This window comes from Meleagris gallopavo, chromosome Z (assembly GCF_905368555.1).
Source record: "Meleagris gallopavo chromosome Z, MGAL_WU_HG_1.1, whole genome shotgun sequence".
Lineage (NCBI taxonomy): Eukaryota > Metazoa > Chordata > Aves > Galliformes > Phasianidae > Meleagris > Meleagris gallopavo.
Window position 1 is genome coordinate 75,150,760 of NC_139435.1, and position 23,003 is coordinate 75,173,762.

A 23,003-nucleotide genomic window follows, 5' to 3' on the forward strand; every position below is an offset into this window, starting at 1 on the left:
TTTTTGATGAAAAATTGTAAGTGGCACTATTGCTATTTTTATACTTTTCAAAGACCAGTTTTGAATGTCAGTGTTTTCAGGTCCCTTTAGTTGGGTAATTGCACATGGACTTCATATAAAGGAAATTCATTTGTTCAGGGTCACTGCATGGTTTTTCATTAAAAACAAATTACCGGTGCTCAGAAAGGACATCTGGGTTTCAGGAGTCCCATTAATGACTGTATTTTCAGCATCGCTATTCTGGATGCTGTACCCTTTCCTGTCAGCCCGTGCTTAAGGCCCCTGGAGGACGGTGTGAATGACAGCCCTGGGAAAGGCAGGGCACGGGAGAGGGCTTCTCCCAAAGACAAGGAGAAAGGAAAGAGTGGAGAAGACACGGAGGGTAACGGGGCTGTTATCTGAGCACCTCTGAAACCAGGGCCAGAAGAGCTATTAACATGGGCAAGCTTGAGCTGCTGAGCACAGAGCAGCAGGCTGCAGGAGGGCACAACGGTCAAGGGTGGGAGAAGGGTGGAGGGCAATTTCTGCAGGTCCTCATGGAGCCATCAGTCTCTGTCCTGTGACAAGGCAGCTGCCAGAAGGCTCCATCAGATCCTGAAGGTGATTCACACCTCTGTTGTTTAACAGCAGCTCTGATCCAGAGCAAAGCTCTCACTCCTGTGTGTCTGTGTGGACTGACTGATAGCACCACTGGTTCTCAGACAGCCACCTCCTGGTACAGCTCTGATCATTACGTCAGAAAGAAGCTCAGCAGTTCCTGATTCTGTGGTGTGTTTTCAGCAGAGCTGTAACCAAAACACAGTGTCACATAGTGACCAGGGTAATTCTGCTGCACAAGACTGCAGCAGGTCCCCTGGCCCTGCACACAACTCGGTAAGCAAAGAGCCAGACCAGGGTGTTCAGGGCTGGAAAACCCACAAAGACAGAGACAGAACAGCTTCTCCAGGCATCTGAAGACCTCCAGACAGGTGGAAGTTTGAAGCCTTCCCATGTATCCTATCTTCATCTGTTTCAATCAACGTGTGCTGCCTTCCCTTGTGCCTCCTATGCATCGATAAAGGTATTACATAGGATGGACCCCTGGATGCATGTCACAGTGCTGTGCTTGTATCCAGCACGCAGGCAGAGCTTGGCACCATCCGCCGCTCTCCAAGCTCAAGCATCCCATCAGTTGTCTTCCCATCCAGCTGTCCACCAGCAGCTCCACGCCACAGCACGCAGCAGGGCCTGGAGTGGCCATGCAGCAGGTGAAGAGGAGAGATGCTCCTGTGGGAGGGTCCTGCTGATGGAGAGTCAGGACAGGCTGATGGTGGGGAGCCTTTCTTGTTCAGATGGAGAGCAGGGAGGTGGGAAGAACAGTAAGAAGAGAAGAAGGAGCTGAATCCATGCGTGCTTGGTGAAAACACCAAGGGGCTCAGACACTTCCCTCACATTTCACACACACCGTGTGAGACGGACACCACAGACATGAGGCAAGCACCAGCAGTGCAGTGAGGGGCCAGTGAACTCACTGCAGCACAAGCAATGTCTGCCCGAGGCAGAACAGAACCCTTTACATCTCACCATGGATCTGTGGCTCCCACACCTCTAACTACTTCGCTCTCACAAATTCTTAATTATGAGCAGAAATTCGTGGCTTACAATTAGAAAGCTGATCGAGGAAGCATATTTCTAGCAGGTGCTCCCAAAACTATGACAAGGAAGCAGCAGGTCACAAAGTGAATCCCTGTGAAAAGGTAAAACAGATGCACACAGGCTTGGTCATAGCAACGTGTCTATTTCAGAACAACCACGGATGTTCTATGGCCCCAGCCCTGATCTGACAGCTGCCTTTGGGTCAGCCCTCGGCCCGTGATGTTATCCCCAGCCAGGCTCTGAGACTGGCCTTGCAAATCACAAGAGGCAAAGAAGAATTGGGAAGACGTTTGGGATGCTAGTTAGCAAATTCTCACTTAAATGAGAAAGCAAACCTGAAGAAATTGCAGCTGACCTTCACACTAGCTGGAGCAGAAGGTTGTTATTAAAGGAACCAGTGAGAGGAACAGTGCAGTTATTCAATGTAACGGGTCACAGAGGCCTATGTGTAGTTAAAAATAAAATCTATTACCCCGGAAAACTGGCTCAGATGACTGTACATCACTGAACCCCCTCTGGATTTCCTTGTGCTGAGCTCTGCCATGGCCATCGCTCTCACAGTTCTGTGTCCTGCTCCAGCAGGTGTGCCCAAACACCTGGCAACCGCGGACACATCCATTCCCCAGGATCCACCAAAAAGAAAAGGAAGAGTAAAGCCACTGGGAGGTGACAGAGACTCAGAGCTGCATTTTGGGTATAAGGCGGTCCAAAAGAAGGCAGCAGATTCCCACAAGGTTCCTAAAAGCCTCCAAATCACCACTTTCAGGTGCACATAAGCTGTCTGAAACTTCCCACGGGTAAGTTGACTGCTGCAGATGCCAGATAAGGCCGATCTCCCCCATGCCCTCCTTGTCCCCACGTTTACCCTCAGTGGCAGAAAGAACCTCAAGAAAAGCAGGGGCTCAGGGCTCTGGTGAAGAGCCAGCATAGGAGAGCCTGAGCAAGAGCTGCGGGGACTGGCAGGATGGGACATCTGACATCGCTGGCCCCTGCTTCCCACTCGCTGTGCTACATCTCTAAGCTGTGTATCTAACAGCAGGTTCATGCACAGCACCCTCATTTGCCCATACATCTCCATGGCCTGCCTGATACACATGTGATTAACTGATCCTGGTGCTCCAAATGCTCAAAGTGTAACAGTCGTGTTAAAAAGTTAATGGAAGTGCAGACCTTCAGCTGATCTAAGCAGCTGGCAAAGCCTCTGAAGTACGAACAGCCTCAATGAGGATGGAAAAGCTTACCAGTAACTTTGTGTGTCCTTGAGAAATAGCATGCAGTAAGGAGTCAAACCTTTCAGACCTGCATTCGGATCTTCATATTTTATCTTTACAAGAAATGAAGAACTTCCCAAAAATTATCTTTGATGGGTAAAAATTATTTCAACTTAACCTCTGATCTAGCTTCCATAACCAGCACAAATAAAATGGCTGTTTCTTTTTCTTAATTTTTCAGTGATCTGCTGGAACACGTTTTACAGATTATAATCAGTTTGGGACAAAAAATACTAATCCCAAAATAGCCAGGACTGTAAAGAACTGCCATTGACTGCTGCTTGCTTACTGAGAGTGTTGTTTTCCAAATCACCACCTCCTGCAGCCATGTGACTATATATGAAATTCCACTCTGGGAGGTTTTCTTCAATAACTGTCTGACCTTGCTGACTCCAAAGTGACTATGTCAGAGGACCTTAAAGGCTTAGAAAGCAACAAGTAGGGGAAGGAAGAGAATCTCCGAGTAACCATTCATTTTCAAACCATACGATATTGAGAGAGGGGAGGTTTAGGTTGGATATTAGGAGGAAGTTTTTCACTCAGAGGGTGGTGAGGCACTGGAACAGGTTTGCCCAAGGAGGCTGTGGATGCCCCATCCCTGGAGGCATTCAAGGCCAGGCTGGATGTGGCTCTGGGCAGCCTGGGCTGCTGGTTGGTGACCTGCACACAGCAGGGGGTTGGAACCAGATGAGCACTGTGGGCCTTTGCAACCCAGGCCGTTCTGTGATTCTATGATTAGGGCCCAGATTCGTGAATTTTAACATGTAAGTTTAGGGCTTGGAATACTACTTTCCTTGTAGACAGCAATGTCTGTCATGTCCAGATGAAAGACAGCAGAGCCTGGGGATATTGTTTCCTTCAGGCTGAAATGAGGACAGTGATTTCCAGCAGCACTGGGTTCCCTGTGTTCAGACAGGAGCAAGCCCATGCAGACTCCCAAGCACCAGGCATTCACCAGCTGCTTGCTGCCAGCACCCAAATATCACCATCCTGCACAGAGCTGCTTGCACATGCTCAGCCAGTACCAAGTGAGCGCTGCACTGTGTGACAGAGACACAAGCCAAGCTCTGCCAGACTCAGAACCCACTCTCAGCTCCCACTGACACCACACTGTCCTCTGCAGTGCATCCTTTCCACCCCCCTTCATTTTGCAGACTCACCAGGCACCATTCCTGTCAGCGCAGGGGCAGAATAGCTGCCCTGTCCAGCAGGGGGGACATGCGGAGGGTATCCTGGGAGGGTTGTGCTTGCCAGCTCGCGACCTGAGGAATCAAACCAACAAATCATCACGTGAGCATCACCTCTGGCAGACATGCTTCTGCACCTTCCTGACTGCTGCAAAGACAGCCACCTGTTTGTCACAACGGCTCCGCAAGTGTCAGCAAGGAGCTGCTAGTTTGGTTGGAGAGAGGAGAAACAGTTCTGCTTACTCTATGAGCTGCCATCATGCTGTGGCAAAGTGAGGGTTTGAAAGGGGAAGAGCAGATCCCTGCGGGGAGAAAAAGCCCTGCTTTGAACTCCAGCTGCTCTCCTTTTATTCCCAAGTTTCTCCAAAATTCAGCTTTGTAAAGTCAAAGTTTGTAAAATAATGCTGATTTTAACAGCACTTCCCCAGGAAACTCTCCAGCAAATTACACCGTATGAGCTGACGGATAGCAGAGATCTAAATGTGATAAGGGCATTATTTCCATCTTCCGTTAAAGTCGTTTAGGGAAACACAAACACACACACACACACACACTGAGACATGAAGTAATTTCCAAAACGCAGCTGTCGTTCCAGCAGAAGAGCAGTCATATTCACAGCCTGATGGCAGCGCTCCTCACTGATGCCAGGGAAACCTTTCATTAGGGCTTGCACAGGTCTCCCACACAGATAACGCTGCAGAAAGCAGGCTGTGGGCTGTCCCCCATCTCACCATACCCTCATCCACAGTGCTGAGGTGCCCTCGCTTCAAACCCAGCTCCGGGCAAAGCTGCACACAGCCCTTGGATATGTCACCAAGGGCATGGAGGAAGCAATGGCCGCACCCTGCTGAGACAGCATCTCCCACAGTGCAGATCATCTCCAGGCAGGGGAGGAAAAAGAGACCCTGTTCTGTGTGCCACCTGCAGCAGGAGTTTGTCCCCTGGCCCCTGACTCAAATGTCACCTGGATGCTACTGAGCCTAAAGCATGAATGAGGTCATTCAGGCTGCACTTGCTCCAGTTTCAGAGGCTGCCCATAGAGGTTGTGGAGTCTCCTTCTCTGGAGACGTTCAAGACCCACCAGCAACCACTGCTACACTGTTGGCTGGAGACATCACCAGCTTTTCTTTTTTTTTTTTTTTTCCCCTCAAATTGAAAGTGAGATTGAAGGAAAAGAGCAGCATAATGGACTCTGTATGCTTGGCCTAAACCAGGTCACTGATTAGCTGACGAACACTTGGTTACATTCTGCAGATAACTAACTGCTTCTGATCCTCTCAGCAAGGGAGAGAGTCCTGAAGGCCATAAAACTAACTCCATCCACATTTTCTCTGAGGATGAATATTCAGAGCAGCGTGCTGCACTCTGGGGTCTGCCTCCTCACTGGGCTCCTTCATGCCACTGGGGAGTACCCTGAAGTCTGTCTGCAATGTGGATTCCAACCCATCACATGCCAGGGATTCGTTCACTCACTCACCCAGCCCTTCCACAAAGGCAAAATTCAACCACGCTGTTCGACAGCCCACAGTATGGGGGTTGGAACTCGTTCTTTAAGGTCCCTTCCAACCCAAACCATTCTAAAACTCTGCGAATCCATGATTCCCAGGTCCCAAGCAAGCTCTTTCTCATCCGTGTATGATTTTTGCCTTTGTCACAGGCACGAGGGAGGAGAGGGGACGGGATGGGAGGGGAGGGGAGGGGAGAGGAAAAAGGGAAGGAAAAAGGGAAGGAAAAAGGGAAGGAAAAAGGGAAGGAAAAAGGGAAGGAAAAAGGGAAGGAGGGGAAAGGAGGGAGAAGAAAAAAGGGAAGGAGGGGAGGGGAGGGGAGGGGCGAGGAGAAGAGAAGAGAAGAGAAGAGAAGAGAAGAGAAGAGAAGAGAAGAGAAGAGAAGAGAAGAGAAGAGAAGAGAAGAGAAGAGAAGAGAAGAGAAGAGAAGAGAAGAGAAGAGAAGAGAAGAGAAGAGAAGAGAAGAGAAGAGAAGAAGAGAAGAGAAGAGAAGAGAAGAGAAGCACTATGCCTTCACTTTTAGCAGCACTCTGGTCACCACAGGTGATGTGCAAAACAAGGTTTGGAAAGACTTTGAACCTTCATCCTGAGTGAACATATTCTGGAAGTTGAGGGGAGGACACGGCTGAGAGGATGGGATGCTTTTACATGAGTGTGGATGGCACTGGTGTCAAACTGCACACCACCTTCCTCCAGTATCCTATTTCCACAAACCAGACAGCAAAGTGTCATCACCTACCAGAACTACAAGTCAACCAGGAACCAGTTCAAAGAATGTTGACTGGCATAGGATAAAAACAGTAGTCAACCCACAAGTAATGTTTGAACAGAAAAGCATGAATACAGGATTATCTGCACTCCACAGCCTTGTCAGAGTACCATACAAAGAACCACCCTCTGAAAATGCAAAGATGCAGACTAGAAGAGGACCACACCTGGAGGTGATCCTGGCTTTTCCATCTCCTCAACAGTGAAAAAAATTCACCACTTCCTTAGCAGGCTGTCACAAGTCTGATGGATTAAAGTGCTGCAGCATGCCAAGTAATGTGACATTTAGAAGACGTCTCCCCACAAAGTATCTTGCAACAAGGAGCACGCTGGTCTAATCCAGTCAGTAAACGTGTCCATCTTGAGCTTGCTACAGGGATGAAACGCTGCACATCATTTTGAGGCTTATTCCTGCTGGAATTCATTCTGCATTCCTCCAGAAAGTAAAATATAATGATGCTAAATAACAACAATATCAACTGTCGCAGTGGGACCAGGGGCTGCAGATGTGTGTCAAAGTGCTTGGCCCTGCACACAGCAGATACGCCATGAATGTCCGTCCTTCCATTCACTGCGAGCTGACAGCGTGCTGGCACTGAGAGCAAATTATCATTTCCCAGAAAAAGTGCAAATAAGTAATTTTCTTCCATAAAAGAAATTATTTTGCAACCAGCGGCGGGAGAGGTCAGCAACACTCTCCCCAAGCAGGCATGGCCAGCAGCACTCGGACATGGGCAGGCCTGCACCCCTGCACAAGATAACGGCCTGGCAGCGTGCAGCAGAAACTGCCTCCCTCGTCCCCAAACACAGTGGGAGGAAGAATGAGGGAGGTGTTCAGAAACATTCTTCATTTTACTTACCTTCTGTTAAAGAAAAGAGGTGAAGAGCATTTCCAACTGTGTCTTTGTACACTGCTGCGTGTAAATGCGAGTCCAATTAACTTCACACTTAACTACTAATGAAATTATCTCATTTTGCTATCAGCTCAAGTCTCATTCATGGCAGTAATTAACCACTGGGGGTTGTCACTCCTAGACACATGACACGAGGACTTCCCCAAGCTCAGGTACTTCAAACCCTTGCAGAATTCATTACCCTGACAGTGTGAAAACCCTTCACTTTCAATACCACAGGGCACCAACATGGTTTTTTTCTCCCTTTATCTAACTGATTGCCAGTAACAGTATGAAAGAAATGAATGCACTGGAGAGGTAATTAATTACTGCAAAGGACATATTAGAAAATGCAGAGGGTTCAGGTGTTGGGGGTTAGCTCAGGAGCCCTTTTGCCAATGCAATAGAAGACTTGTAGTGGTTCTCCCTGAGAAGACCCACGGGTTGTCCATGCATCATCTCCCATCCACTTTCTCATGTTTGCAGCAGACTGAGGTTGCCATCAGCTTGGGAACACAAAGCGCACTGGGTTCACAGTGCGGTTCCACTTCTCCAGATACAGGTTCAAGCAGAGAATAGATAACCAGTACAATAAAAGCCAGCTTTCCCATTTTGGTGAATCCCTCACACACACACTTGCTTGTGCCACAGACCTGCTCACACAGGAAGGTCTCTGAAATGGGCACCCAAGGCAGTGCACACCTCACATCCTGCCCAGCACGGCGGTGCTTCTCCACTGGAAGCCAGAAGCAGGCAGGACACAGAGCAGGGAGCACAGAAGCCAAACTCATTACCAAAACTGACTTTTCTTTGAAAAATCTCCAAGTTCTTCCTTTGCCAAGTGCAGATTTTGATACTGCCACCCTTGTTGTTCCAGTCATTATTGTAAGAAAAACTTTTGACTGACCCCAGAGCCCTGTCAGCAGGAAGAAGACTTTGAGAGACTCAGAGAACCAGAAGTGTTTCTGTTGGAACAGACCTTCAAGGACCGCTGGCCCCAACCCACAGGGATGCAAGTCACACTGGCAATAGTGGGATCAGGAGCAGAGCAGCACCTCAACTGGAGATGAGCTCCTCTTGAAAAAAGAATCCAGCGTGATTGCATACGACATACTGTTCTGTACTGCACCTCCGTTGTTACCATTTCCCAGCCTGGTTACAGCCATAACGAAGGAGGAAGGAATTAATCCACTCTTGTCCTTTCCCACAGGTGCAATGAAATTATAAAACCCAGCTCTCCTCAGTGATTATTAAGAACTCAGTGTACCTGTCACCTACACAGCTGACTTCCAAAGTCTGGAGGAGACTAAAGCTGGGGCAGCAGCCTTGGACCTTCCTCCCCATCCCACGTCTCCATCCTCTGCCTTGCAGTCGCCTCTACCATGCTGAATGCAGAGCAGGCCTGCTCCATCCAGAAATACCAAGAGCATGCACCATCCTTTGCTCCATCCTAAATGTGCTTCAGATTTTGCACCCCAGCAGTGCCCACAGTCTGCACGCGATCGTATCCAGATTCCTGGTTACTCCAGGAAAGGATGTGGCCCCGGCACAAGACCTGGGCAAGCTGGAACACAGCTGTTAATGAATAACTTCCCTCCTGTGTTCATCGAGCTTTATTTGCAGACATCAAACCACTGCAGCATGCTTACTGCTATGAGTTACCACTCCTGCACCTAATTAGAGGCAGATAAAACAGTGGTAACACACAGATCACCTGTAATGATTTTGCTGACTCGATTATTCTTCTGACAATTATCTCTGGCTGCCAAAACCTCACAGGAATGTCAAAGTCTACTTCCTACAAAGCAGGTAATGTCACAGGTGTGACCATGAAATCAATAATGAGGCATAGCTCTTGCAGAGGGCATCCAGGTCAGATGGAACAGCCCTTAAATTAAACATTGATAAGCAGAACACAATTATCCATCATGTTTAAGTGCCTGTGTGAAATTAGCAGCCAGGGAAAGGGAGCAGTGGGCAAAAGATTAGTGGAGGAGGTGTTGAAATCACACTGTCCACTGTGACTGTGGCTGCGAGGCTTTGTGATAGCATTACTGTAATCTGCTATCAAAGCCATAAAAATCAAATTAAGCACACTGCTCTGAAACAGGGGTTGTGGGTTTATTTTATTTCTCACCTGCAAGGAAGCCACAGATGTCTGTCTATTGGAGTTCAGAGTTACCCTTCATAGCAGGTATCTCTGCTGCTCAGCACTGTCACAAACCCTGATGCGTGGGGAAAACATGCTCTGATCAGTGCAGAACAAATGGGCACGATGGTTGTGGACAAGCTTATTGCTTCCTCACAGCAGGATCTGCAGCCTAAGGGCGCCAACACGTGCACCTGACCACTGCCATCACGGAAAGGGAAGGAAAGGGAAGGGATGGGACATGTTCAAGATGCAAGTGACTTCACTGTGAAAAATGTAAGCAGCTGGGAGTAGATAGAAAAAGTGGTTCAGATCAAAACAAGGAGTGCGTACTGCTCTGGCTACTTGTATTTTGCTTACTACTTTCAGTTATTAAACTTTCTTCAAATTTGAGGGTTTTATTTGGAAACAGACCAGGGGGAAAAAAAAGAAAAAGAAAAAAAAAAAAAAGCGAATATTTTTGCAGGATAGGAAAATCCATTCCACACAGTTCTCTCACTTCTGAGTGAGGAACACAGATCTCACCACCTGCATCCACATGAACTCCCACTCAGCTCTCAGAAGACACACGGGACACCAATCCAGGGCTTGGTCTCTCCACCAGTGTAGAGGAGATGCGTCTCCACAGCTTTGGAGGAGGTTTGGTGGGAGGCGGCTCACCCTGGCCTCCAGCCCCCCACCAGGGGCAGGGCAGGACCTGGTGGGCTGCTGGTGGGCACTGGTGCCCTGGCTCACCCTGAGGATGCCAGCACCTGGGCAGAATTTGCTGGCCCTTCATCCAGGAGCTCCTCAGCATACTGCAAAGCAAAAGCCATTGTACCAGGCAGTCAGTGTATCTAACGCCGGAACTGATGGAGATGGAGGAACAAGTCCTGGAGCTGAGAATTGGTGGCAAAGAGGGGACAAACACTTCCATGAACACTGCCTGCAACAGGCATAGCTCCTTCTCTGCATTTTCTGTTGCAAACAACAGGTAGGAATTAATGAAGCCATGTGAGACAAGCCGTGTTTCTGATTCTGTGGCTCTCACTGCTTCAGAAGGAAAACTGACAAGGGAAGTGCAACCCGCAGGCATGTGCACGTGCATAAATCTGTAGGTGGGACAGACAAACAAACATGCTTCCCCCCATCCATGGCACTGCTGCCAATTATACGGACCTGCAGTTCTCCCTGCTTCAAAAGGGATTCGCTGTAGTGAAGTGTTCTGCCTGGCCTTCTGTGTTAGTTTGGAATGACATCGAGTGTTGCATTCAAAGGCAAAAAAAAGCCATGTGTCTGCTTATCTAAGAGAGCAGTTAGCCTCCTCCTGTCAAAACGACATGTAAAACGGCAGGAGAAAAGAAAAAAAAACTCACAAAGGAAAAAAAAAAAATACAGAGGCTTACCACTGCTGCAGAGTCTAAGGCCTCTGAAATACCATTTCTTAAAAGTATCGTTCATTTTGCAGAGTAATTTACAAGAAAAACAATTCCTCCTAGTTCAGAACTTCAGAAAATGTAAAAGAAACCAAAACAACAGCAACAACTCCTCCTCCCAAGTGTCAGCGTGAATTCCTCTGCACTCCAACTCCTCTTCCACCCTCAGTCAGAACGGCCCTCGCACACCTCACAGACACTGCCAAATTAGCCGTGGTTTTTCTTTCATCCCATTATTTCTAAAATGCACTCCAGCCAGCGTGCTACATGCAATGAATGAAAGAACTAGGAGAATTAAGCCACGCAATGAAACAGCCTTCTGACGAATAAAGCTATGGAAATTTTAGGCTCCATTTACTTCTCAATCTAATTTTGCCCTCCAATGCACATTATGTCTGAAATGGGATCTCATGTGGTTTGATCAGTGATCTTAATGCATGCCGAAGCAACATATTCCCTTTATTGTTGTTTCCTTTCTGCAACACAGCAATGCTTCTAAATAAGAATAGCATAGCCATGTTCTGCGAGGCCCACCTCCACAGCCATCCCTGTGCTGCTGGAGCACTGCAAGGCAACCACGAGTGTCACAGCTAGGAGACATGTGCTGCACGGGCTCCCAGCTCCTGCTGACAGATTCAGAGCTGGCAGTTCACAACACTGCAAAAACCACGACAGCAGTCAACCTATTACAAGAAGTTCAATTAGGATATTTTTGGGTTTGTTTCTATTCTAGTCTTTGATGTTTTATGCATACTCAGAAGGTATCTTCTAGATTCCCTTTCAAAAAAAAAAAAAAGAAAGAAAGAAAAAGAGGCTGCTCTTGTAGCTTGGAAAGCAAATGGAATTCTGGGCTCCATCAGCAGAGGGGTGGCCAGCAGGGACAGGGAGGTGATCGTCCCCCTCTGCTCTGCTCTTGTGAGGCCCCATCTGCAGCACTGCGTCCAGGGCTGGAGCCCTCAGTACAAGAAAGACAGGGAGCTGTTGGAGAGGGTCCAGAGGAGCCACAAAGATGAGCAGGGGGCTGCAGCACCTCCCTACAAAGACAGGCTGAGGGAGCTGGGCTTGTTCAGCATGGAGAAGAGAAGCTGCGGGGTGACCTCATTGAGGCCTGCCAGTAATTAAAAGGAGATGATAAACAGAAGGGGAATCAACTTTTTACAATGGTAGACAGTGATAGGACAAGGGGGAATGGTTTTAAGTTCAAGGAGGGAAGGTTTAGGTTGGATGTCAGGGGGAAGTTCTTTCCTATGAGAGTGGTGAGGTGCTGGAACAGCTGCCCAGAGAGGCTGTGGATGCCCCGTCCATCCCTGGAGGTGTTCAAGGCCAGGTTGGATGGGGCCCTGGGCAGCCTGGACTAGTACCATATCTGGGAGTTGGTGGCCCTGCCTGCTGCAGCGGGTTGGAACTTGATGACCCTTGGGGTCCCTTTCAACCAAGCCAGTCTGTGATTCTATGATAGGGCTCTGGGCAGTTTGATCCGGTGGCAGGCCACCAGCCCACAGCAGGGGATGGAACTGGGGGATGGGAGGGTTAAATTCCCTTCCAATCCAACCATTCTGTGATTCCATGAATGCAGAGGGCTTTGGGGAGCAATAAGAGCAGAATAGAGGAGATGGAAAGCAAGCCCCCAGGAGAGGCCCAGGAACTTTGCAAACCTGCCTTGGCACAGGTCTTGCCAGCTGCAAGCTGGGCTCTCAGCACTCTTCACGGACACCAGTACAAAGACTGAGTACAGCCACTGAAGGCTGGGGCATTTTCAGCCAGGCACCAGGCACTCTGCAGCCAGAGGTACCTCCTGGCAGAATGCCGTGGTACTGAGAAACAACAACAGTCCTTCCAGCAAACACTGACACAGGCAGAGAAGAATCCACACTGCAACCGGTCAGAAACAAGAACAGAGAGAGTATAGAGGCAGTCAGCTACCCTGCTTGCTCATTAAGCACAGAGGAAAACAAATACGACATCTTCCCCGGGGTTGCAGAGTTGTGATAACCCACGCTAAATATTCTCCATCTCGTAAGAATCACTTCAAGATCTGCATCTGAAATTAATCTGAGATCAAGACATTTCCAGTCATTGCTAATCATAGAATCACCAGGGTTAGAGAAGACGTCCAAGATCATCTAGTCCAACCTCCCACCTATCACCCACTGTAACATGTCCCTTAGTACAACATCTGAACATTTCTCCAGAGTCAGCAGCAGCTTCCTGCACCTCACAGAAAACATATTTACTCTAAATTTTAAATAATTAAGAGTAACCACATTCCAAACTGGCAGCCAAGTATGAAATTCCTAATACTTCAGTAAGGATGTTTTTATCCTGGAATAAGGGAAAAACCTGAAATTTTATCTGGATTATGTGTGATAATGAAAGTGAAGCTTTAGAAAGATACAGAAAACCAAATATCTCAATGTTTCTGTCAAAATGTTTTTAATTTTCAAAATTGAAGCATTTTATTTCCTTTTGTTAAAAAAAAAAAAAAAAAAAAAAAGCCCTGAAATTGCTAGACCAAATCACTTTAAGATTCAATTGCATTTTTTTCACGTGCACTGTGAAGCAGTTGGCCAAATTTCATCCAGTTTTCCTTTCCTGATCTTTACAGTGCTGCACTTGCTTGATCTCCAGCATATGCAGAGCCCTAAACACAACTGTTAAAACAACAACTTGGCTCTGTTGGCTTCCTGCATCATTGTGCATTTGTGCCTTTCCCAACACAAGGTGCGACACTGAGCGTGGCTTCCTGGTGCTGTGGCAATTTCAACCACAGCCAAAGCTGTTGGCTGCCTTTTTACAGACTGACACAAGTGGCATAAAATGGCACAGATTTAGATGTTGAGAAGTAAATCTTCAGCATGAGGGTTGTGAGGCACTGGAACAGGCTGCCAATAGAAGTGATGGAGTCCCTGTCCCTGGAGGTGATCAAGTGGAGGTGTGGCACTGAGGGTCACAGTGGTTCAGTGGGCATGGGGGGTGGGTTGGTGGTTGGACTTGATAATGTCAGAGGTGTTTTCCAGTCTTGATTCTATCGGTTGAAGTGCCATCTGCTCATGCCACTGGGGCAGAGGTTCGTGTCCTGAACCAAGCAGGAAACACAGACAAGGAACCAGCAGCTAATACACTTTGTGTTCCTCACCACACACTGACACTTCCCATTATCCTTCACCAACAACTGGGAATGACAAAGCTTTGCATAGGATCAGTCATAAGAGGCAGCACCGTTTTACTCCTGCCTGGCTTATTTTGCACAAAAACTACAGGTGTGCTGTCTCAGCTAGGAGGATGACACCAGTGTCACTGAAATGCAGTTTGAAAACTGCAGCAGCATGTCTTTCTCAGGGCTATTTGCACATTTAAAGCAGCTGATGGAACTTTGATTTCAGGTCACGATGACGAAGTCCTGTCCTGCCATGTGCATTTGGGGATGAGACCAGCATCTCCAAGGCAGGAGGGCTCTGAGCCCTCCCAAATCTGGGTGACACTCTCAGTGTTTGCCACAACCCTCAGCTACCACCATCACTGCGTGAGCTCCCCTGGTTTGAATTTCCCCTCACACAGTTGAGGAAGGTGAGCAAGCAGCTATGGGGGGAAGAAGCTGGGAAATGAAAGGAGGTTGGAGACAGGAAGGCGGTGGGCAGATGAGGTCCCTGGTTCGTGGTGCCAGTCAGTGGGCTGGGATTTATAACTGTATTAAATGGCATGACAGTCAGCCATGATAAATCAGTTCCCCTTCTTCCCAAATCACAGACAATAAAAGCTTCGGCAGTGAAAGTCATTCATCATCATAAAGACTTGAGACATTTCTGCCATCAATTTCACTCACATCTTTAATACTCTGAAGGGAAGTTGGTGGACTTTTAGGGGAAAAAAAAAGGCAGAGAAGAAAGGGAAAAATAATTAGAAGAAAACATGAAGAAAGATTGAACAGGAATAATTACAAAGGTCAAAGAAAGGAGACCCTTCAGGAAAGCTATTTGGATGATGGGGAGCAGAGCTGCCATGTTCTCCACAGGGCACGTGTGATGCTGAACAAAGCCACGGGGCCTCTTCACAGCCCCCAGGGTTCACACAGGGCAAGGAGGGAGCTAGTAAGCTTGAGAGGGTGCTCAGAGCTGGGACCTGGCTGTCCCATGTGCAGAGACAAATCCCCAGCATTCCCCTCACTGAGCATCCCAGTCCCATGGCTGGGCAAGCAGATGGTGATTGCTCCCTGCAGCTTCACCACAGCGTGCAGCCAGCAGGAACAGATCTGTCACGGCACAGACAGGCATCAAGGGACTGACTGTCCCCAAAGAAAGAGGGAACAAGGAGAGGCTGTATCCTGGAGAAGTGACCAAATACCTCCCCAGCCTCCAGTTCTGCCTTCCTGCACACTGTCACCGAATGGGTCCTCCTGCCTGTAACATCTTCGTAAGAGTTAACGTGCCACATGTGGATGCACCCAGGAGGCTTATGCACAGACATGATAGCTATTCCTGCAGTGGCATCCCCACCTGCAGAGGAACAGTTGCAAGCAGGGAAGAGGGGTGCTGCACAGCCCTGCCAGAGGTCTGCAACCACTGGGAGCACCTGGGAGAGGGCACAACCAGCTCAGGGCAGAGAAGGCTGTTAATGACTGGTTAGATATAGGAAAGGGCTGCCCAGGCAGGTGGTGGAGTCACCCTCCCTGGAGGTATTCAAGAAGGTAGATATCTGACACTGAGGAGATGGTTGAGTGGGCATGGTGAGGGTGGACTGGTGGTTGGACTTGATGAGCTCAGAAGTCTTTTCCAGACTTAATGATTCTGTGACTGCCTCTAACAGGCACCTACCAGAAGAAAGCACGGACATAAGCATACATACCCTTAAGTGACATAACACCACATAATTCACTTTGCATTACTGCAAGGGGATAAGCAAGTCATCTTCTGCATTTCAGCTGCCACGGAAAGCTCCACTGCATACCACTGTGATGGAATATTGCTGCAGCTGGGCGTGCTGCTGCAGATAGGCTAAAGGCTTAATTTTGAAATGACACAGATCTGAGGAGCTCAGTGCAGGCAGGGAAGGGCAGAGAGGGCACAGTGCAATAGTCCCCATTCAGGGGCATGGCCACCAATCTCACTGCTCAGCCACCAATGTTGGAGCAAACTGAAGTTCTGCATGACTACATCATGTCTGAAGGCACTGACAGGTCCACATCACTGCTGTTTCAGAACCAAAGCAGTCTTCCACAGTGCAAAGAGTGTAACAGAGATACTTTTCCCATTTTACAGAAGAATCCACTTACAACTTAAGACCTTAAAAGCTTCTCCTATTAAAATCACCAGGTTGCACCAAGCAGCCTATGACAGTGCATCCACACATCTGTTGACACAGTAATGAGCTCCTATGCAGTGGGGAAAAGCATGACTGACTGTGAGGTACCACTCCTGCACACCCCTTCAAGACCTGATGTAACTCCTGCAGTCTCCTACATCTCCACTGCAAAAGGCTGAAGTGTTTGCTTGCATCTCCCCACACACACTGTGGAAGGCAGCCTCTGCCATGCTGGGCTCGCTGCAATGTCATTTCACCACAGAACAAGCCTGATTGCCCTGGGGCAGATAAAGCTTTGGGGATGCATGCAGGCAGGAAGAAGAGATGTGCAAAGCAGCTCTTGCTGTGACCCCAGCAGCGCAGACACCAGTGAGCAGAGCAGAGCAAAATTAGCACATATAGATCCTCTGCTTTGCACCAGAAAATTAGATTTACCGACAGAAGGAGTCTCACTCACAACCCTAAGGATCCCATGGCCTCTGATTATTGCAGCTGCAGCAGCACGGATTCCCACCGTGCTCCGAACCCTGTCCCATCCTGCAGCCTCAAGCCCCTGGTGGCCCCCAGGCATATTCACCTGGTGGAAGGTGAACAGGTTGGAATCCACAGAAAGAAGACTTTCTGCTGAAGACAGTGTAATCCACACACGTCCCATCTGCAGAGGAACATTTATGGTGCGTAAGTCATTTTCAGAAGCCAAAAGGAGGACAGTACCATTACATGACTGTGTTCACAGTATTTAGATGATTGCAAAGATGAAACAAACTCCAGAGAGGCCCCAGTACATCTTTTATGTCCTTACTGAATTCACTTTTCGATCACAGTTATGTGAAAATCCCAACTTAGTTGCCAAGCTCATGGCAGTAGGTGCCTGTTCCCTCCAATTCTCACAGGATTTCCACAAGTGATGCTTCTGTTGGCAGATGTGCATTTGTCATCAGCATATCAAAAACAGAGTAGCTGTATTGTGAAGAAACACCAGTGACATTTTCTTTTTGTACTTCTGCATTTTGCACATTCTTCTTCTTTTTATTATAGTTCAATGCTTCTATGAAAAATGACATCAAAACCTCTTACATTTTTTGTGTTATTATTTTTTGCATGAACATAAAAAAAAAAAAGTCCATGAAAGAAAGAAATGCCTCAAATATGCCTGCAAAATCTTGTTTCAGAGGTCGCATGAGAGAAATCGCAGCATCTTCACAGTGAATTAACTACAGACAAGCTATTTCAAGAACACTACAGGGAAAATGAGTTATTCTTCCTGCTTTGCAACAGATGTTCCCCTTCTTCCAAGATGTGCTGCAGTGTCATTAAAATATCTGGATCCATTGTGTGAAAATAAGAAGAATGCCCAATCATTGCAATGCAAAGGTGAGAAGTATTTCATACATGTCTGCCTATTATTGATGGCACAGCAAGATTGGAGGTCTTGTCAATTGCTGTCATCAAATAATCACCTTGTCCCACAAGTGTTGCCTGGGATGCATCATTCACTCTATTCATATAACGTGTCTACAGGTAGATGCCAACACATCACTCTGCCCACTTGGAAATACCATTTAGGTGGATTGTATAGGTACAATCAGATGTTTTACAATGCTTTCCCCCCTCTACTCTGCTCTTGTCCCCTCTACTCTGTCCATGTGAGGCCCCACTGCAGTACTGTGTCCAGGTCTGGAGCCCCCAGTACAAGAAAGACAGAGAGGTATTGGAGAAGGTCCAGAGGAGAGACACAAAGATGGTCAGGCTGGAAGAGCTGGGCTTGTTCAGCCTGGAGAAAAGAAGGCTGTGGGGTGACCTCATTGCAGCCTGCAGGACCTAAAGGGAGCCTACAGACAGGAGGGGAGTCAGCTCTTGGAAAGGGGAGATAACAGCAGGACAAGGGGAAATGGCTTGAAGTTGAGGGAGGGCAGATTTCAGTTGGATGTAAGGGGAAGTTGTTTGCTGTGAGAGTGGTGAGGTGCTGGAACAGCTGCCCAGAGAGGCTGTGGATGCCCCGTCCATCCCTGGAGGTGTTCAAAGCCAGGTTGGATGGGGCCCTGGGCAGCCTGGGCTGCTGTGAAATGGGGAGGTTGGTGGTCCTGCATGCGGCAGGGGGTTGGAGATTCGTGATCCTTGAGGTCCCTTCCATCCAACCCCTGGCCATTCTGTGATTCTGTGATTCTGTGCTTACAAGTCAAAAAAAAAAAAAAAAAAGTGAATTAAAAAGTATTTACACTACATTGGGTTGGTTTTTTTGTTGTTTTTTTAATTTGGAGATAGACAACATTTCTCTGGCAGCAATAAAAATACGTGCGTCAAATTGGCCACTGATGTACTAAAGCCTAACACAGCCAACGAGAGGGACCAGAGCAGGCCTGAGAATTGGACGTCATGAAGTTCAACAAGGCCAGGTGCAAGGTCCTGTATCTAAACTGGGGCAATCCCAAGCACAGATGCAGGTCGGGTGGAGAATGGCTACAGAGCAGCCCTGAGGAGAAGGGTTTAGTGTTGTTGGTTGATGAAAGACTCAGCACGAGCCAGCAGTTTGCGCCTGCAGCCCAGAAGGCCAACTGTGTCCTGGGTTGCATCAAGAGAAGTGTGAACAGCAGGTCAAGGGAAGTGATTCTCTCCCCTCTGCTCTGCTCTCGTGAGACCCCACCTGCGGTAATGCATCCAGTTCTGGGGCTTCAACACTAGAAGAATGTGGAGCTGTTGGAGCAGGTCCAGAGGAGGGTCATAAAGATGATCAGAGGGCTGGAGCATCTCCCCATAAGGACAGGCTGAGAGAGCTGGGGCTTTTCAGCCAGAAGAGACCTTATAGTGGTCTTCCAGTACCTGAAGGGATCTGCAGGAAAGCTGGGGAGGGACTTTTTATGAGGGCGTGTAGCAACAGGAGAAGGGGAAATGGCTTTAAACTGGAAGAGGGTAGATTTAGACTAAGTATTAGGAAGAAATTCTTTCCTGTGATGGTGGTGAGATGCTGGCACAGGTTGCCCAGTGATGCTGTGGATGCCCCCTAGCTGGAGGCATTCAAGGCCAGGCTGGATGGGGCTGTGAACAACCTGGTCTATAGGGAGGTGTCCCTGCCGACAGCGGGGGTTGGAACTGGGTGATCTTAAGGGTCCCTTCCAACCCAAACCATTCTGTGATTCTAAGACACCCCGGTAGTTCTGAATACCCAGAACTCTCATTGCCCCTCAGAAGCTGGCTGCAGACAGTGGCAAAACTATGGGTGAGTGCACAGATGGGGCATACAGCCAGTAAAGCCATAAAGACAGGTTTCTACCTGATTTTACAGACTTGTTTTCATGCACAGTGTTGTCATTCTTTGTTTTGTTGTTATTTTTCTTTTCCAGAGCATTTGAGACTGAACCAAAAGAGAGCTTAAAATATTCAATGTGTTTACAGAACAAGCCCCAGCCTCGTTGCAATTGGGAGTCAGCACGAGGGTATTGGTGCCTTGTTGTCTTAATTTTCCACCATGGCTTTTCCATTTAAAGTGTATTTACTATCCATACCACAGTGGTACTGGGGGGAAGGGAGAAACAGATTTAATTAATTAGAGATGCAAAATCCATAAGTAAAAAGTGCCATGTAAATGCAACTTGTTATTATACGTGCTTTGTGCCAAAACATGTCTACTACAGTTAAATTCAACACTGAAATCCACAGCAAAAACCCCAACGGAGTCAGGCTATACATTGTCAGAAGAGCCCATTAGTAGCCTAGGTCTGTACGAGGTGCAGGTGGCCTTCTTTGCTTTCTGAAATGTGCTTGTTCCTTTTGAACAGCGAGATAAGAACTGATAAAAATGGGGGGAAAAAAATTAACAGCTTTTCAGTTAGACTCTGTCCTGACATTAAAAATGGCACTTTTGTTTTTCATATTGCCTGCCTCTCCACAGCAGTTTATGGGGCCTTTTTCTCAAGTTTTCAACATGACAAGCCCAATCAGGAGTGACGGATAGATTATTGGAAAATGCATCCGCACTTTTATCTATTAAGTGTAGGGACCGAGTTGTAAATCTAGCATTATGCTGCACTAGAAACCAGCCAAGTACCAACACTAATTTGCACTTCAGAACAGAAATTAAAGTACAATTTGGTGATAATGGTTAAGCACCGATCAACGCTTCCATGTAGAGACTGGTTATATCAACAATGCATAATGGCCTCAGAAGAAGACATTTAACTGTTACTACAGTTGGCCTACAAAGCAGTTTTCTGGAAGAAAAAACAGTATCCACAAGACCAACCCTTTTCTTTAAGTTGTCTGAATCTGTCTTGTTTGTTTTTGCTTAAGCGCTAAAAGGAAGAAGAAATTGTGAAAATGATATATTATTATTAGAGAGCTGGGACAGCGAGTTTGAAACATTCACTTCGAAACTGCTTTTCATTTAAAGATTGCAAATATCTTTTTATTTGAAGTCAAAACAATTGGAATTCTTTCATTCAGCTAATGAAAGCACTGCTTTAAAGCTGTTGGTTATCGGTGTTTCAGCAAATATCAGCTGGGTAACAACTCCCTGCAGAACTTTTTTCGTGACATTCTCCTTTTCCACAGGGCAGATACTCCCAGCTCACGTAGCTCTAGTTTAAGCCAAGTGCTTTCTGTTCACAGTAGTCACAGGAACAAAGCATTTACCTTGATCTCTAGCTCTAGGCACAAAAGAATTCTTAGATAAATCAAACAAGGGCTTGGGCCAAAAGAGAAAAAGCCCCTTCTCAGCTCCATGGAGCACCAGTTCCAGTGAGAACATCCATGTGGAAGAAGGAGCACTATTTATTAGTTAAACTTCTCGTTGTTCTTGCCAAGTGGAAAACAGAGCCTAGTTTGGAAAAGAGGCAGTGATTTGGTTTTGGTGTGGGATGAGTATTTAGAAGACAGGCAAAGTAAGGCTGAGTATTATTTGGGATGCGCTCAGATGCTGGAAGAGTTCAAGCTACTGCATTTAACAGCTTATCTCTCTACAGTGATTAAAAACTGTACCTATATCACCACAGCTTTGCAGCTTCTCACTAAGATGAAACTCTTGATTTGACAGTTGTACTTCTAAGATATCTAATTTAGATGGCGATAGTAGGCCAGACTACAAGCCCGTTAGAAAACCTCTGTGTCCCCTGTTCTCCTGACAGTCTCCCAGTCATCCCCACATGGACATAGACTTTAAGGCATTCATCTGAGCAATTGCCTCCGGTTCAGAATCCCAGGGAACTCTTTTGAGAAACTGGTATCCTTGCTGACTACACAGAGAGCCAAGTATGAGGTAAACAACACCACAAAAAAGCAAAACATTCATCTTTTCTCTCATGGCACATAAAGAATGACCCCGTAAACACACGTACAGACAGTGAAATAAATAGAACAAAAGCTTCTTCGGCCATCTACTGCCCTTCCCAGCATAGTCCAGTACAAGCAGATATTAATTTACTGGCTGCTCCTGGTACTGCTCTCTTAGGTGTGCCCCGATCCTGTCCCCTTACACAGCAGTACTTCAAAAAGCAGTTGACCTTCCCTAGTCAGGAATCAGTTGGAACCCAAAGCTCAGAGCACCTCTGGATTAGGATTACCATGAGTAAGTCTATTATAAACCCCCTAACGTGAGTTATGCGACAAATAAAGGTCTAATCCAAATCTTACTTTGTGAAGACAGAAAGGTGTCTGCAGGCTGCCCACACTAAGGCTGATTTATAGGATTGTTCAAGTGAACCCTGCATCCCACGCGTGCAGCTGTTTTCCTTATCAGACTCCATTGAGGTCAATGCTAAAAACCATCAGTGTTCAATCCTGGCATCAGATCAGCGTACGATTCCAGAGGAGCCATTCTGGGTTTTTTTTTTCATTGTTTTTTGCAGTATCAGAATACTCTTTGGCTGCAAACGCTGAACAGCTCAGGTGATGATTTCTTTCTGGCAACCTTTTTTTGTCCAACTGCTTTGTTGCCATCTTGCTCCTAGCTTAAAGAATGACAACCTGGAAAAACTGTGGCTCATAAAATGCAGTCATGGTGTGATGGGATGAACACAGCAAGCCAGAGTCAGGCAACAGACTTCCATATGACCAAGCACTTCTAAAGACAAATATGTTGCACAAGACCAGCCAAGGAACAGTGCTTTAGTGCAGAACGGTAGCAAGAAATTATCTTTCGACACGCACTCATCCCACACTAGCACTTCTTTTGGCCAACAACCAAAATTTGACAAAATGTGTAGAAATACAGGAGGTTAAATGCATCCCTGTTGTCTGCATTACCACAGACCTGTGCCACCTATGAAGAAATAACTACCAGGCATAATATACCACATCTAAGTTACTGGGGGCATCCACAGTAAAGACCAAACCAAGCTGATGTTTCCACAAATGGCAGCCTGTTCAGATGGATACATTTGTCCCATTTTGCTCAACGTTCAATTCAGGCTGAAGCCTGGAATCAATTATCTCTGGTTGCCTGAGCCTCGTAGTGCACACCAGGGCAGATAACCTAACATGATTGCCATTCGGGATTCCTTCCCCAACTCTCCTGACAGCAAGCAGACTCTGCTCCTATTTTTGTTGTTTCTTCTCACCTTTTTGATCACTTAAGTGTGTTCTGCGGTCTCCACCTTCCCCTGCACAGGCGTGTGATTTGTGAAATGCTTTGCAGCCCACACACTGGTACAGCTCTAACAGCACAAATACACAGACTGAAAGCCAGGCACCTGGCAGTACCTCGGTAGTGATATGGAAGAGCAACAAGCCAAGGGAGGAAAGCTGTGAGAGCTGTCCTGGCATGGGAGGAGATCAATATTCCTCACTTGAACATTGGACGGAGCAACAAAAACGGAGCCCACTCACATCTCTTCTTTTAACAGTCATACAGAGTTCATGTCAGATTCCACTGCAATTAAATGCACTTCT

General features: G+C 47.2%; 1 protein-coding gene across 1 annotated transcript in view; it reads right to left on the reverse strand.

Annotated features, from left to right (window-relative positions):
- The window catches only part of PAX5 (paired box 5), a 113,974-nt gene that overhangs the window by 22,931 nt on the left and 68,040 nt on the right, over window positions 1-23,003 (reverse strand). The window contains exon 8 of the mRNA XM_085213628.1: window positions 4,067-4,168. Coding sequence (XP_085069754.1) covers window positions 4,067-4,168 — 102 coding nt within the window. The remainder of the gene's footprint in view (window positions 1-4,066; window positions 4,169-23,003) is intronic.